Genomic DNA, 15,826 nt, shown 5'->3' on the forward strand with positions numbered 1-15,826 from the left:
ACCTGCAGGAATCTGAGGTGCCTGTAGGGTCTAGCCTCCGGAGGCTGGGCCTGCGCCATTGATTGGTGGGGAAATAAAGCCAACTTCCGCTGCTACCTCAACGGGGGATTTGATCTTGATCCCTAGTCCTTTCCTCCTGTTTTGTCCACTTTAACAACTTGCAACTGTCATAACAATTTATTGCATACTTTTAAAGTTTTCAAAAAGGCCCCATTTGGGAGCATATGTTCTCTGGAAGAATACTGGTTTCCTAGATTCTCCCCCAACCACCTACCTTCGCTTCTGAAGAGAAGTTAGTCAGCCAGCATTCCAGGTAGTGGAAAGGGAAGCAGTAGAGGGTGTGCAGTCACAAGGCATTCGGTGCTGCTGGAGCATAAAGCGCGAGGTGAGGCTGGAGAGGGAGGAAGGAGTGAGACTTTGAAGCCGCCATAAGAGCTCGTCTTAGGGCGGGGTTGGGGAGCGCCACTGAAGGATTTCAAGCTTGGGGTGCTGGTGATCTGATTTGCAGTAGTAAGATCTGTTGCCCTTGAGAAGCGGGATTTTGAGATGCTGTTGCAGTGATCCAGGCTAGAGAAGATGAGGACCTGAGGGAGATGGCATGAAGGCTAGGGGATTGATTTTAGAATATGTAGGAGATGAAAGTGGCAAAACTTAGCAATTGGTTGAATACTGGTTTTCACCATGAGTGCTTAAAGATAGCATTCATCAAAAAATATTTATTGAGAAAATAGCATATGTGCCTCAAAAATAACTTAAGATTTCCAGCAAAATTATCTTCCAGAAAAGAATGACCTTATAATTTAAGCCCTCACAAAGTCTCTCATTTTTACTGGTACTCTCTTAAATGGGGGAGGGGGGGAAAAGCTGGGTATAAAAATATTTGCTTGGAAAGACCTCATTGCCAATTTGGCATACTTACAGAAGCCAACTGAAGGAATCAGTATTTTTCTTAAGGAAACAAAGTAGTAGATTTGCTTTATGGAGTCTGAACTCACAATTGCAAATGTTGCTAACGTAAAAGCAATTTCTGAAGAAGATCTTCATGTAATCTATGAGATATAGTGTTAAGGGGGAAAAAGTACAATGAAAGAATGAGGAAAAGAATATACATATATTTGCTTGTTTTTGCATAACGATACATTAGAACCTCATAAAAAGGGCACTGTATGGTATCTTGAAGCCACCACTTAAGTATTTTTACATGGAAATATGCATGGCTTTTCTTCCTTTTTTAAATTACAGTTTTATTTAGATATAATTCACATACCATATATTTTACCTGTTTAAAGTGTTGAGTTTGCCTTTTTATAACCTTTTACTTTTGAACTATGGAAATGTTTCATATATTGAAAGATTGAATTAAATCAGAAAGAAAAATGCAGAAATGGAAAATAAATCTAAATAAATGAAACTGTGTAAACAAGAGAAATATAACCACATAGACAAAATCATTATTTTTTTAACATCTCTATTGGAGTATAATTGCTTTACAATGGTGTGTTAGTTTCTGCTTTATAACAAAATGAATCAGTTATACATATACATATATCCCCATATCCCCTCCCTCTTGCGTCTCCCTCCCACCCTCCCTATCCCACCCCTCTAGGGAATCACAATGCGCCAAGCTGATCTCCCTGTGCTAACGGCTGCTTCCCACTAGCTATCTGTTTTACATTTGGTAGTGTATATATGTCCATGCCACTCTCTCACTTTGTCCCAGCTTCCCCTTCCCCTTCCCCATGTCCTCAACTCCATTCTCTAGTAGGTCTGTGTCTTTCTTCCCATCCCGCCCCTAGGTTCTTCATGACCTTTTTTTTTTTTTTTAGATTCCATATATATGTGTTAGCACACGGTATTTGTTTTTCTCTTTGTGACTTACTTCACTCTGTATGACAGACTCTAGGTCCATCCACCTCACTACAAATAACTCAATTTCGTTTCTTTTTATGGCTGAGTAATATTCCATTGTATATATGTGCCACATCTTCTTTATCCATTCATCAGTCGATGGACACTTAGGTTGCTTCCATGTCCTGGCTATTGTAAATAGAGCTGCAATGAACATTGTGGTACATGTCTCTTTGAATTATGGTTTTCTCAGGGTATATGGCAAATAGTGGGATTGCTAGGTCATATGGTAATTCTATTTTTATTTTTTTAAGGAACCTCCATACTGTTCTCCATAGTGGCTGTATCAATTTACATTCCCACCGACAGTGCAAGAGGGTTCCCTTTTCTCCACACCCTCTCCAGCATTTATTGTTTGTAGATTTTTTTTTTTTTTTTTTTTTTTTTTTTGCGGTACGCGGGCCTCTCACTGTTGTGGCCTCTCCCATTGCGGAGCACAGGCTCCAGACGCGCAGGCTCAGCGGCCATGGCTCACGGGCCCAGCCGCTCCGCGGTATGTGGGATCTTCCTGGACCGGGGCACGAACCCGTGTCCCCTGCATCAGCAGGCGGACTCTCAACCACTGCGCCACCAGGGAAGCCCTGTAGATTTTTTGATGATGGCCATTCTGACTGGTGTGAGGTGATACCTCATTGTAGTGAAATCATTATTTTAAGTGACATTTGAACACAGTGCTCTGAGTGTACATCATGAGTGGGATATATTCTAAGGACTAAAAGAACTGCAAAGAAATCTTATACCTCACGCAGCAGTTTTACTGTTAGTATTAACATTGTAATTTTAAAACTATTTTACGTATATTGTAGGATAAAGAAATATGTAATATGTTAATATTTTTAGGAATTAAGATATTTAGTGAAAGAGAAAAGAGATCCAATCATGAAATAAAAAAAAAATTAGGGGTGAAATCCTATACTATTTTGTGTGAATTGGAAATGTCAGCATGAACTCATGATTTTTAAAAATACATATCCCTTATTTCTGTTCCTTAATGGGTCTGGAAGCAATGATACCCTGTAGCAATATGTCATTAACACACCTGAGACCCAGATCAGGATTTCTAAATACCATTTTCCACTGGAAGGGAGATCTGCTGAGAATCCTCATCACCTGAACAGGTTAGCTCCTAAGAGCAGAGAGCAGGATGAAGAAGGAGCGGGAGTCTATCAAAAGGAACAAGTGCAAGATACTCAGTATCCTGAATATGGGTAAGTGGCTAGGCTTAACATTTCCAGTGATAGTATTTTTTACAGTTTTTAAAAATTCTCTTACTCAAATAATTTAGATGAAAGTGCTCTGGAAATTTGTTAGAAATCTCAAAAAGTGCATCTAGTTGTGGTAAATAAAGATGCCTGCAAATTATTTGCTACTCCTCCATTGAGAAGTGGTGTCTAATTTCCAGCTCCTTCAATCTGGGCTGGCTTTAGTGACTTGCTTGACCATAGGATTCAAGGAGAGTGATGTTCTAGGACTTCTAAGATCTTGCAGTTTCTATCCAGGCCTCTTCTTGGAGATCTCTCTCTCTCTCTTCTCAACCCCAAGTTGCCATGTAAGCATTCCAGCTTACAGTTCCAGCTGAGCCCAGCCTTCCAGCCATCCCTGCCAAGACACAAGACATGTGAGTGAAACCATCTTGAACCCTCCAGACCAGGCCATCTACTAACTCAATACCACTGAATGCCCTCAATCAACATCTCATGGAAGAGAAGAATTGCCATCTGAGCCCTGCCCAAATTCCTGAACTCCCCAACTGTGAAATATTAATGGTTGATGTTTTTAAGTCACTATGTTTTAAGGTAATAATTTGTTACAAAGTTTTAGATTACTGGAACAGTAATGGTAATGACAGAACAAAATAATGCAGAGTTTTATTAAAACTGTGTTACATGAAATATGAGAATGGAAGGCCAAAGGAGGACTTTTTTTGTTTTAGAAATTCATCTCAAGTAGTTATCACTTCACTACTCTTTTCATTATTTTTTTAAATTAATTAGTTTATTTATTTTTGGCTGCGTTGGGTCTTTGTTGCTGTGCACAGTCTTTCTCTAGTTGCAGCGAAGGGGCTACTCTTCGTTGCGGTGTGCAGCTTCTCATCACAGTGGCTTCTCTTGTTGCAGAGCACGGGCTCTAGGTGCATGGGCTTCAGCAGTTGTGGCTCGCGGGCTTCAGCAGTTGTGGCTCCCAGGCTCTAGAGTGCAGGCTCAGTAGTTGTGGCGCACGGGCTTATTTGCTCCACGGCATGTGGGATCTTCCCGGACCAGGGCTTGAACCCGTGTCCCCTGCATTGGCAGGTGGATTCTTAAGCACTGAGCCAGCAGGGAAGGCCTGGAGGACTTTAATGTTTGAGGAACTTAAATTAATAATCACTCCCATTTATAGAGTATAATAATTAAGTTCCCTTCAATATTTTAAACTCCATTTATAAATGTAGTGCATTTGATCTGTTTTTTAAACACTTCATACTTGTAGGACAAACACAAAATCCCTGACAAGTAAAACATTCCTGAGTGTTACCGAGTCTAAGCTCATACCGCTCACCACACGACAGGCCAATAATTGAGAGATGAGTTGTTGGGACAAGGAATAACAACTTTATTCGGAAAGCCAACAGACCGAGAAGATGGTGGGCTCGTGCCCCAAAGAACCATCTTGCCTGAGTTAGAATTCAGGCTCCTTTTGTACTAGAAGGGGAGGCAGTAAAGTCCAACATCTAGTTCCCATCAGCCTCAGGAGGGAATGTGTTCATTTCTTCCTCTCTGCAGTCATTCACAGGTGGGCCTGGTCAGGATGTTTCCTGTGATGGAAACAAAGGTATTCTAGCTTAATGCTCATTACCTGGGAATCAGGGTTCCCAGAGATGGGCCATTATGTATAATTTAAGCTTATAGGCAACAGCCCTTTAGTGATTAACTTGTAATAGAATACAAAAGGTTCTTCCTTATTACATCAGTACCTAAACATGTAGTGAATCCTCAAGTTCTCTCCAATATTCTAATACTTTTAACAACATTGGTCAACTTCTCTTACTTTTCAACTTAAAATCAAAGGTCTATGAATATGGTGAACTTATCTGAATTTCAAAGTAATATAACCACCTAGAGCAGGAAGAAAAAAGAAAGAAAAAGATCTAATCCAGGGAAACTTGGAACACAGTACTTTGACTATATATCTTTAGTTGAAAACAAAAAAGCAAAGAAACAAACAAAAAACAAATTTAAAAAACCTGCAAACAAATTGTAATCTCCATTTAGTAAGTTTGCTGTTTACAGTGGTATGAAGGTAGCGATTCTGAAATTATACTGTGTATATTGTAAAGCTGAGAAATGAAGAAATATATTGATTGTTGTGGGAGCCAGAATTCTCAGTATGGGAAAAGGATGATACAAATATGGAAAGGAGGAAGACAAAGAGGAATCCTGTGTTTTGGGATTGGATTAGAGATATCAGTATGAACTTATGATTTGAATATATATGTCTATATACATGTGTATATTATATATATTCATATTTGCTTTCTCTCTTCTCTGAAAGGGCCTAGAAGAAGTGACACACCAATAACAATGAGCACTCATACCATACAGATCTTGGTCTCTAAATACTATTCCTCAGTAAAAGGAACTCTTTAGAAATATGGATGATCCAGGAGTGGAGCAAGAGAGAAAAAAGATGATCCTGAAATACCTTGCTGTACCAGAAAGTAAAGAAGTGTTCACAGTATGATGGGGGATATGTGCAAGAGCAACTGCTTATGGGTGAGCCTGGATAATGGAACACTCTGAAATTGTTTGCAAAAAATTATGAATTGGTACATTTTTCTGGGGAAAAAGTCCCTAGCTTTCAATAGGCTATTGAAATTGGCCATGGGCATTACCTTCCTTATTGATGATTTACTTCTAAAGAAATGGTTCCCAGGTCCTTGAGGAAAAAATTCCTCATTTGTGAAACTGGCAAGAAGCTTATTTTAAAAGACTTACATATATTTGAAAAGGAGAGTGAAAGAAATTTTGAAAGAAAAGGGAGGGGTGGGACTTCCCTGGCGGTCCAGTGGTTAAGACTCTCAACTTCCACTGCAGGAGGCATGGGTTTGATCCCTGGTCGGGGAACTATAAAATCCCACAAGCCGCCCCACAGCCAAAAAAAAAAAAAAATGAAAAGGGAGGTGTGAATAGGGTGAGAGGAGAAGTTTCTTCCCTTATTTTTCAACAGGGAGAATAAGCCTCTTAATTTGCATTTGTTCCTACACAGTTTATAAGTAGATAGGGAAATCAGATAGTATACCAGTTTCTAAACAAATATATTTATTTTATAATTCACATAAGTGATTTAATTAAGTAAATTGCTCCTGGTTTTCTCAGTCACCTAAATACCTGGAAGGATTGACTATTTATTAAATGCCTATTATATGTGGGACAAAGTAAGTTGAGATACAAAGATGAATAAGGCAGATCCTGTGTTCCAGAGTTTTTATTCACCCTGGGAGATAGACACAGAATCAGAACTTTTAGAGAAAAACCAAGGCCTAGGAAGGTTAAGTCATTTAACCCAGGTCACGGTGAGTTAATGGAAAAAAGTGCAAACTTAATGACTCAGGGCTTTAGATGCTGGTTCAGCACTCTCTGAACTTCACATAATACTTCTAATGATATCCTAATGAGGTGCCAGTAATTTTTTTTTAACTTTTAAAAAAATTTATTTATTTTATTTATTTTTTATTTTTGGCTGCATTGGGTCTTTGTTGTTGCTGCGCACAGGTTTTCTCGTTGTGGTGAGTGGCGGCCACTCTCTGTTGCGGTGCGTGGGCTTCTCACCGCGGTGGCTTCTCTTGTTGCGGAGCATGGGCTCTAGGCATGTGCGCTTCAGCAGTTGTGGCTCACAGGCTCTAGAGTGCAGGCTCAGTAATTGTGGCACAAGGGTTCAGTAGTTGTGACTTGCAGGCTCTAGAGCACAGGCTCAGTAGTTGTGGCGCACGGGCTTAGTCGCTCCGCGGCATGTGGGATCTTCCCCGACCAGGGCTCGAACCCGTGTCCCCTGCATTGGCAGGCGGACTCTCAACCACTGCGCCACCAGGGAAGCCCCAAGGTAACCAATTTTTTAAAATTTTATGTATTCATGGATTTAGACATATACAACAGGTTTCAACTCATTGCAGTTGTTAGCCTTACTGAAGCTCCAATTGTACTATCTTTGGTCAGTGGGAGCCTCTTCAAGTTGGTATTGTAAGGGAGGGGAAGAAATCTTTTTCCTCTACCCATTTTGGGTTCACCAGCTTGGGCCCCGTAAATTAGACTAACAAAAGACATTAACAAGAGAAAAACAGACGTTTATTAACATGTGCATTGTGCGTACACGTGGGAGCATTCAGAGATTAGTAACTCAAAGGGATAGTTAGAACTTGGGCTTACCTAGCATCTTTTTTTTTAGATATAAATAAATTAATTAATTAATTTTTGGCTGCACTGGGTCTTTGTTGCTGCACACGGGCTTTCTCTAGTTGCAGCGAAGGGGCTACTCTTCGTTGCGGTGTGCCGCTTCTCATCACAGTGGCTTCTCTTGTTGCGAAACATGGGCTCTAGGCGCACGGGCTGAGTAGTTGTGGTGTGCGGGCTTCAGCAGTTGTGGCTCATGGGCTTCAGCAGTTATGGCTTGTGGGTTCTAGAGTGCAGGCTCAGTAGTTATGGTGCACAGGCTTAGTTGTTCCGCGGCATGTGGAAACTTCCCGGACCAGGGCTTGAACCCGTGTCCCCTGCATTGGCAGGCAGATTCTTAAGCACTGTGCCACCAGGGAAGTCCATTACATGGCATCTTTTTTTTTTTTTTTTTCTTTTTGCGGTATGCGGGCCTCTCACTGTTGTGGCCTCTCCCGTTGCGGAGCACAGGCTCCGGATGCGCAGGCCCAGCGGCCATGGCTCACGGGCCCAGCCGCTCCGCGGCATATGGGATCCTCCCAGACCGGGGCACGAACCCGTATCCCCTGCATCGGCAGGCGGACTCTTAACCACTGCGCCACCAGGGAGGCCCTACATGGCATCTTAAAAAAAGAAAAATAAATTTTTTAAATAAATTTATTTCTTGTATTTATTTATCTTTGGCTGTGTTGGGTCTTTCGTTGGTGCGCTCTGGCATTCTCTAGCTGTGGCGAGAGGGGGCTACTCTTCGTTGTGGCGTGCGGGCTTCTCATTGCAGTGGCTTCCCTTGTTGCGGAGCACAGGCTCTAGGCGCGTGGGCTTCAATAGTTGTGGCATGCGGGCTTCAGTAGTTGTGGCTCGCGGGCTCTAGAGTGCAGGCTCAGCAGTTGTGGTGCACAGGCTTAGTTGCTCCACGGCATGTGGGATCTTCCTGGACCAGGGCTCGAACCCGTGTCCCCTGCATTGGCAGGTGGATTCTTAACTACTGCGCCACCAGGGAAGCCCAACAATAAATTTTTTTTAGAGAAGTGACAAGACAAAGGAAAGAACTTTGAGCTTCTAAGAGTGGCAAATTGTAAGAAGGCAAAAATATGGGGAAATTAGTGGTAAATAAGGGCTAGGTTGTTTTTTTTTTTTAATTTTTATTGGAGTATAGTTGCTCTACAATGTTGTGTTAGTTTCTGCTATACAGCAAAGTCAATCAGCTACACATATACATATACCCCCTTTTTTTGGATTTCCTTCCCATTTAGGTCACCACTGAACATTGAGTAGAGTTCCCTGTGCTATTCAGTAGGTTCTCATTAGTTATCTATTTTTTTTTTTTTTTTTTTTTGCGGTATGCGGGCCTCTCACTGTTGTGGCCTCTCCCGTTGCGGAGCACAGGCTCCGGATGCGCAGGCCCAGCGGCCATGGCTCACGGGCCCAGCCGCTCCGTGGCATATGGGATCCTCCCAGACCGGGGCACGAACCCGTATCCCCTGCATCGGCAGGCGGACTCTCAACCACTGCGCCACCAGGGAGGCCCTAGTTATCTATTTTATACACAGTAGTGTATATATGTCAATCCCAGTCTCCCAATTCATCCCACCGCCCACTTCCCCCTTTGGTATCCATACGTTTGTTCTCTACATCTGTGTCTCTAGTTCTGCTTTGCAAATAAGTTCATCTGTATCATTTTTCTAGATTCCACACATAAGTGATATTATATATTTGTTTTTCTCTTTCTGGCTTACTTCATTCTATATGACAGTCTCTAGATCCATCCACATCTCTGCAAATGGCACAATTTCATTCCTTTTTATGGCTGAGTAATATTCCATTGTATATATGTACCACATCTTCTCTATCCATTCCTCTGTTGATGGACAGTTAGGTTGCTTCCATGTCCTGGTGATTGTAAATAGTGCTACAATGAACATTGGGGTGCATATATCTTTTTGAATTATGGTTTTCTCCCAGTATATGCCCAGAAGTGGGATTGCTGGGTCATATGGTAGTTCCATTTTTTTAAACTTTTTAAAAAAATTTTATTTATTTTTGGCTGGGTTGGGTCTTTGTCGCTGTGCGTGGGCTTTCTCTAGCTGCGGCGAGTGGGGCTATGCTTCGTTGTGGTGCGCAGGCTTCTCATTGCAGTAGCTTCTCTTGTTGTGGAGCACAGGCTCTAGGCATGCAGGCTTCAGTAGTTGTAGTACACAGGCTCAATAGTTGCAGCACATGGGCCCTAGAGCATGTGGGCTTCAGTAGTTGTGACACATGGGCTCAGTACTTGCAGCGCAGGCTCAGTAGTTGTGGCGCAGGGGCTTAGTTGCTCCATGGCATGTGGGATCTTCCCGGACCAGGGCTTGAACCCATGTCCCCTGCATTGGCAGGCAGATTCTTAACCACTGCACCACCAGTGAAGTCCTGGTAGTTCTGTATTTTAGTTTTTCAAGGAACCGCCATATTGTTCTCCATAGTGGCTGTATCAATTTACATTCCCACCAACAGTGTAGTTTTAGTAAGGTTCGTAATAGTTTCCTCTGATGTTGTCTCCGGGCTGATAAGGGTCTAAAGTTGTCTCTAGTGATTAGCTTCTGTCTTTCCTGGTAGAGATAGAAGAGGGGACACTTTTATAAATTAATGGCAAATAGGAGGAGGGCAGAGAGCTTTTGTATAGGCATACCTTGTTTTATTGTGCTTTGCTTTATTGTATTTCACAGATACTGTGATTTTTACAAATTAAAGGTTTGTGGCAACCCTACATTGAGCAAGTCTATGAGCACCATTTTTCCAACAGCATTTGCTCACTTAGTGTCCCTGCATCACATTTTGGTAATTCTCGCAACATTCCAAACTATTTCATTATTACTATATTGTTACTATATTATGGATACCTGCGATCAGTGATCTTTGATGTTACTGTTGCAAAAATATTACAACTTGCTGAAGCCTCAGATCATGGTTAGCAGTTTTTGGCAATAAAGTATTTTTAAATTAAGGTATGTAATTTTTTTAGATATGTTATTAATAGCACACTTAATAGACTATAGTATAGTGCAAACATACTTTTAAATGCACTGGGAAACCAAAAAAATTATGTGACTCACTTTATTTTTTTTTAATTATTATTATTATTTTTTTGCGGTACGCAGGCCTCTCACTGTTGTGGCCTCTCCCGTGGCGGAACACAGGCTCTGGACGCGCAGGCTCAGCGGCCATGGCTCACGGGCCCAGCCGCTCCGCGGCATGTGGGATCTTCCCAGACCGGGGCACGACCCCGCGTCCCCTGCATCGGCAGGCGGACTCTCAACCACTGCGCCACCAGGGAAGCCCCAACTCACTTTATTTTGATGTTTGCTTTATTGTGGTGATCTGGAACCAAACCTGCAGTATCTCCAAGGTATGCCTGTATCTGTTTCTCTCAATTCCCTTCAGTTCAAGACAGCTTATATACCTTTTAGACAAAGAAGCAATAAATTTGTGAAGAAATTACAGGACAAAAGGGGTTTGGGCTAGGGGCAGTAAATTGTAGGAAAGAGACTAGAAGATATATGGAAGATAAGGGTTGTTTTAGTAAGTTTGTTTCTACAGACCCATTTGAATATTGATTACCAGTCTCAGGTGACAGTGATGTTCTTTTATTGCTGGTTCAGGGAGGGCACATTTCTCATGGGAAATTTGATGGCCTGTTTTTAGGTAGAAACATCTGTATCTGTTGTTTCCAGAGCACCTTTAGCTTCAAAATAGTCAGCATGCCAGAGTGGCATATTTTGGGGTGGCATGTCTTGAAATCCTTCCTGTCAAAGCGGCATGTTTTGGGGGTGGCATATTCTGCTACCCTTTTGTACCTGAGTCCTTTTGATGTGACCCTAGTAGTCTTTTAAAAAATATATTATTTTACCTTTTATTATTGAAATTTTCAAACATATACAGTAGTAGAGACGCAAGTCTATGGACTCCCACTACCCCAACATCCAGTTTCAATAATTATCAATATATTGCCAGTCTTGTTTCATCGATACCTACAAGTCTTATCCTTGTTGATTATCATTAGCATTACTTTTTGAGCTTTCTTGAGGCATAATTCACCCATTGGAAGTGTGCAATTCAACGATTTTAGTAAATTTACAGAGTTGTGCCACCATCACCACAATCCAATGTTAGACATTTCCACCACCCCAAAATGTTGCCTCGCAGCTGTTTGCAGTCAGTCCTTCTTCCACTCCTATATCCAGGCAACTACTGACCTGATCTATCAGTTTAGTTACTTTACAGCTGTTGATTTTCCTGCTGCTGCCCAATAAAAGTCTTGGGATTTCTCTTAACAGTCATCCTAAGTATTCTTTTCCCATTTTCTCTTTCTTTGTTGAATCTCTCACTTCCTAGATCCTATATCTTCCTCTTTCTTGGTTTATACCCTCATACAGAGGAGCACCTTTTTCAACATATTCCTGAGAAAGGGTATATAGGGGAGGAAAAATAATTTTCCTCTACCCTTCTGAGTCCTTGGCTGAGAGCCCTGTAGTAAAAGACAGATTAACAAGAGAAAAACAAACATGTTAATTAACATGTATACTTCAGGTATACATGGGAGATACCCAGGGAAAAAATTGAGTCACTCCACAAGTGTGGGTAATTTTTCATCTATTGTGCTATGACCTCTCAGGGAACCCTCTCAATTTTCTTGAAAATTTTTTTTATTATTTATTAATTAATTTATTTTTGGCTGTGTTGGGTCTTCATCGCTGTGTGCAGGCTTTCTCTAGTTGCGGTGAGCAGGGGCTACTCTTCGTTGTGGTGCGTGGGCTTCTCATTGTGGTGGTTTCTCTTGTTGCGGAGCACAGACTCTAGGCACACAGGCTTCAGTAGCTGTGGCTCGCGGGATCTAGAGCACAGGCTCAGTAGTTGTGGCGCACGGGCTTAGTTGCTCTGCGGCATGTGGGATCTTCCCTGACCAGGGCTCGAACCCGTGTCCCCTGCATTGGTAGGCAGATTCCCAACCACTGTGCCACCAGGGAGGTCCCTCTTCTTGGAAATTTAAAAATATTATTTACTTGGAAATGTATTCTGTCCCGTTTTCATAGTTCACTTGTTCTGAAAGTTCTGCTGTTGAGTTTGAGTTCCCCAAGGAGCAAACATTCAAATCCTGGACAAAAATTCAAATTGAAATACATTTTTTAAAGGTTTAAACTTCCTTTGGAGAGCTACCCATGTCAGTTCAGAAAGATCTACTCCCTTTTAAAACACTTTTTAGAGGTAGAATTTACAAAAGTGCACAAATCTTAAATGTACAGTTGATTTTTTTTCTCTTTTGTATCTACCAGAGTAACCACAACCCAGGGGAAGATAATGAAACATTTCCATCTCCCTAGGAGGTTCCCTTAGGCCCTTTGCAGGCAACACCCCCCAAAAGCAAACACTAGTCTGACTTTGTCATTATTTTGGCTTGTTTATGAACTTGACGTAAATGTACTGTTAATTTTTATGTACTTTTCTACTCCCCTCTTCACAGTGCCTAAAGACTATTCTATACCTTACATACTTTATTTCATTCCCATGTCAATGAAAATAATCAATAATCTATAATAAGAATAGAAAAGAGTTTTATTTGAGCCAAACTAAGGACTAGCCTGGAAGCCAGCTTCCCAGATTACTCTGAGAAGCTGCTCCAGAGAAGCATGGTTTCCAGCACAGTTTTATATCTTGTCAGAACAAAGAACATTAAACAAGACAGGGTTACATTCCTTCAAGGTTTTAAAAAACAACAACAACATACACACAGATCAGCAAGTACACAGCAAGGCAGCATGGCCTTGGCACCTGTAAAGGAAGCCTTATCATCAAAGGAGTACTAGCATTAGCATCCCATGAAGAGAGACATTTAATTTTTTTTTTTTTTTTTTTTTTTTTAGTTTCTGCTTTATAACAAAGTGAATCAGTCATACATATACATCTGTTCCCACATCCCTTCCCTCATGCATCTCCCTCCGACATTTAATCTTTATATTTAACATGGACATTCTTTACTTCTGGTCAGTGTGCTCTTTTAATCATTAGAGCAGATATACAATTTATGTCTGATAGGCCATAAACAGGCTATTTTAGTTAGCATAAAATTCAAGTTAACTCATGTATAAGCCAAGAATGACTTTCATATATGTCAATATGTGAACATTTCTTTTATCACCCATCTTAACGTTTATATCCAATACTTATATTAAGAAAGCTGCAAGGGACTTCCCTGGTGGCGCAGTGGTTAAGAATCCGCCTGTCAATGCAGGGGGCACGGGTTCGAGCCCTGGTCCGGGAAGATCCCACATGCCGCTGGAGCAACTAAGCCCGTGCACCACAACTACTGAGCCTGCGCTCTAGAGTCCACGAGCCACAGCTACTGAAGCCCGCGCGCCTAGAGCCCGTGCTCCGCAACGAGAGAGACCATCGTAATGAGAAGCCCGCGCACAGCAACTAAGAGTAGCCCCCGCTCACCACAACTAGAGAAAGGCCGCGCACAGCAACGAGGACCCAACGCTGCCAAAAAAAAAAAAAAAAAAAGAATGCTGCCAGGGCTATGCTTGTTACACTTGGGTGTGAATTTCCACAGGCCAGAGGTCTAAAAAGGGAATTGCTGGGTCAGAAGGGGCGAATCTGCTTTTCTTTCCTATCTGATCTTTTCGCCTGTTGAGGCAGAAGGGGGCAGGAGGATCCCACAGCTCCCTACAGGCTCCCTAGCTTCTCCCGCATGGCGGAATCTTCTGTCTCGCTACCCCACCACTCGTCGACTCCGAACTTCCCACCACAGCAAACTCTCGCCTCGGCTCTAAAAGCCATTTCTGCTCGGATTCCCCAGCGGGAGTTGGCCGGATACGGACGCCCGCGTTTCCGGTGCCGAGGGGGCGGGGCCGGCGTCGCGGGGCGGGGCCGGGTCTCAGGCCGGCGCCGTCGTAGGCCGGTGACGCAGTGCGCCGCGTGCTCCCCCCACGTGTGCTGCTGCTCTCAGGGTGTCCGCGGAGAAGCGGCGGTTGTTTTCTCTGGGGGCGTAGTTGGTGGCAGCCCCGGCGCGGGGACCTCAGCGGCTCGGGGGCTCTGAGCGCGAAGCAGGGAGCGTCGGTGGCCGTCTGGGGCTGAGGTCCCGCGGTCATGGAGCACCTCTTGCTGGAGGTGGCGGCCGCGCCTCTGCGGTTAATCGCTGCGAAGAACGAGAAGAGTCGCAGCGAGCTGGGCAGGTTCTTGGTCAAGCAGGTAAGAGAAGGAGCGAGAGGGAAAGCGCCCGGCCGCCCCCGCCACCCCCTGGCGCGTGCCATGGGGCGCGCGGGGTGCGCGGAGACACAGGGGACAGGAAAGCGGCGTCTTGTCACTCTGGCCCGCTCCCCAGGGCTGGCCCGTGGCGGAGGCGTCCGCGCGCGTTTGAGGAGCCAGGAAGAAGCCTTTTGTTTTTCTCGGGGGGAAAGCCTTGCCTCCTCCTCTCCACCGACTTACCCCTTGCAGCGCCCTGACTGCGTGCGGCAGACGTGGCCTTCGGAGAGAAATGTGGGTGGTTTTTCTGTAATTGAGGTTGCGTGTCTGCCCTTTTGATATGTGTATTATCTAAGTGTGCCGAGTCCAACCACCCCTGTTAGCTGGGGTGAATGTTTCCTGTCTGACCAGTCCCGACTTTTCGGCCCACTGACAAGCATTGATTGTGTTCCTGCTCTGCCTAGCACACAGTGTGGCACTTTGCGGAGACATAAATTCGTTAAGGTCTCTGCCCACAGGGAATTTAGCGTCTATCTTTAGAGACCGTTCATAAACACAGAAAACAACTGATGGACAAAGCGAGACATTGAGTGCATAATTTCTAAGCCATGGAATTATGAATTGGTTTTCTGGGAAATGGGTGCTCTGGCCTTTTAAGAGCGAACTCTCGTTTACCACCAGCTGTCTTGAGTTTTTTCACGTGGCATTTTAACTTTGTGTTTTGTGCTTCCCCACCCCCCACCAATATCTGTTAGCTTCTTTTTTAAAATTAATTAATATTTATTTTTGGCTGCGTTGGGTCTTCGTTGCTGTGCGCGGGCTTTCTCTAGTTGCGGCAAGCGGGGGATATTCTTCGTTGCGGTGCGCGAGCTTCTTATTGTGGTGGCTTCTCTTCTCCCGTTGCAGAGCACGGGCTCTAGGCACGCGGGCTCCAGAGCGCAGGCTCAGTAGTTCCGGCGCACGGGCTTAGTTCCTCCGCGGCATGTGGGATCTTCCTGGACCAGGGCTCAAACTCGTGTCCCCTGCATTGGTAGGCGGATTCTTAACCACTGCACCACCGGGGAAGTCCTGTTAGCTTCTTGAGAGTAGAAAAAATTTTTTTTCTAATTCCAGTATGTAGACCGTATATATTCTATTGCTTAGGAAGCAACAGCAGTATTTTGTGTCTGGAGTAGCTGGGAACTAACATGAGAGGCATTTCTGTTTGGTGACAACAAATGAACGTGTATAGCAAAGGGGAGGGAGCAGTGGAAGATATGCCTGGGGTTATCTGGCTTGTTGATTCCCCCAGGAAAGGG

At 43.5% G+C, this 15,826-nt stretch overlaps 1 protein-coding gene across 2 annotated transcripts in view; it reads left to right on the top strand.

Annotated features, from left to right (window-relative positions):
* Positions 1-14,301: 14,301 nt before the first annotated feature.
* The window catches only part of MDN1 (midasin AAA ATPase 1), a 160,891-nt gene continuing 159,366 nt past the window's right edge, over positions 14,302-15,826 (top strand). For both annotated transcript variants that reach the window (XM_060114594.1, XM_060114595.1), the window contains exon 1: positions 14,302-14,534. In XM_060114594.1, coding sequence (XP_059970577.1) covers positions 14,433-14,534 — 102 coding nt within the window. In that variant the 5' untranslated portion in view covers positions 14,302-14,432. The remainder of the gene's footprint in view (positions 14,535-15,826) is intronic.

Source organism: Mesoplodon densirostris, chromosome 12 (assembly GCF_025265405.1).
Source record: "Mesoplodon densirostris isolate mMesDen1 chromosome 12, mMesDen1 primary haplotype, whole genome shotgun sequence".
NCBI classification, from domain to species: Eukaryota; Metazoa; Chordata; class Mammalia; order Artiodactyla; family Ziphiidae; genus Mesoplodon; species Mesoplodon densirostris.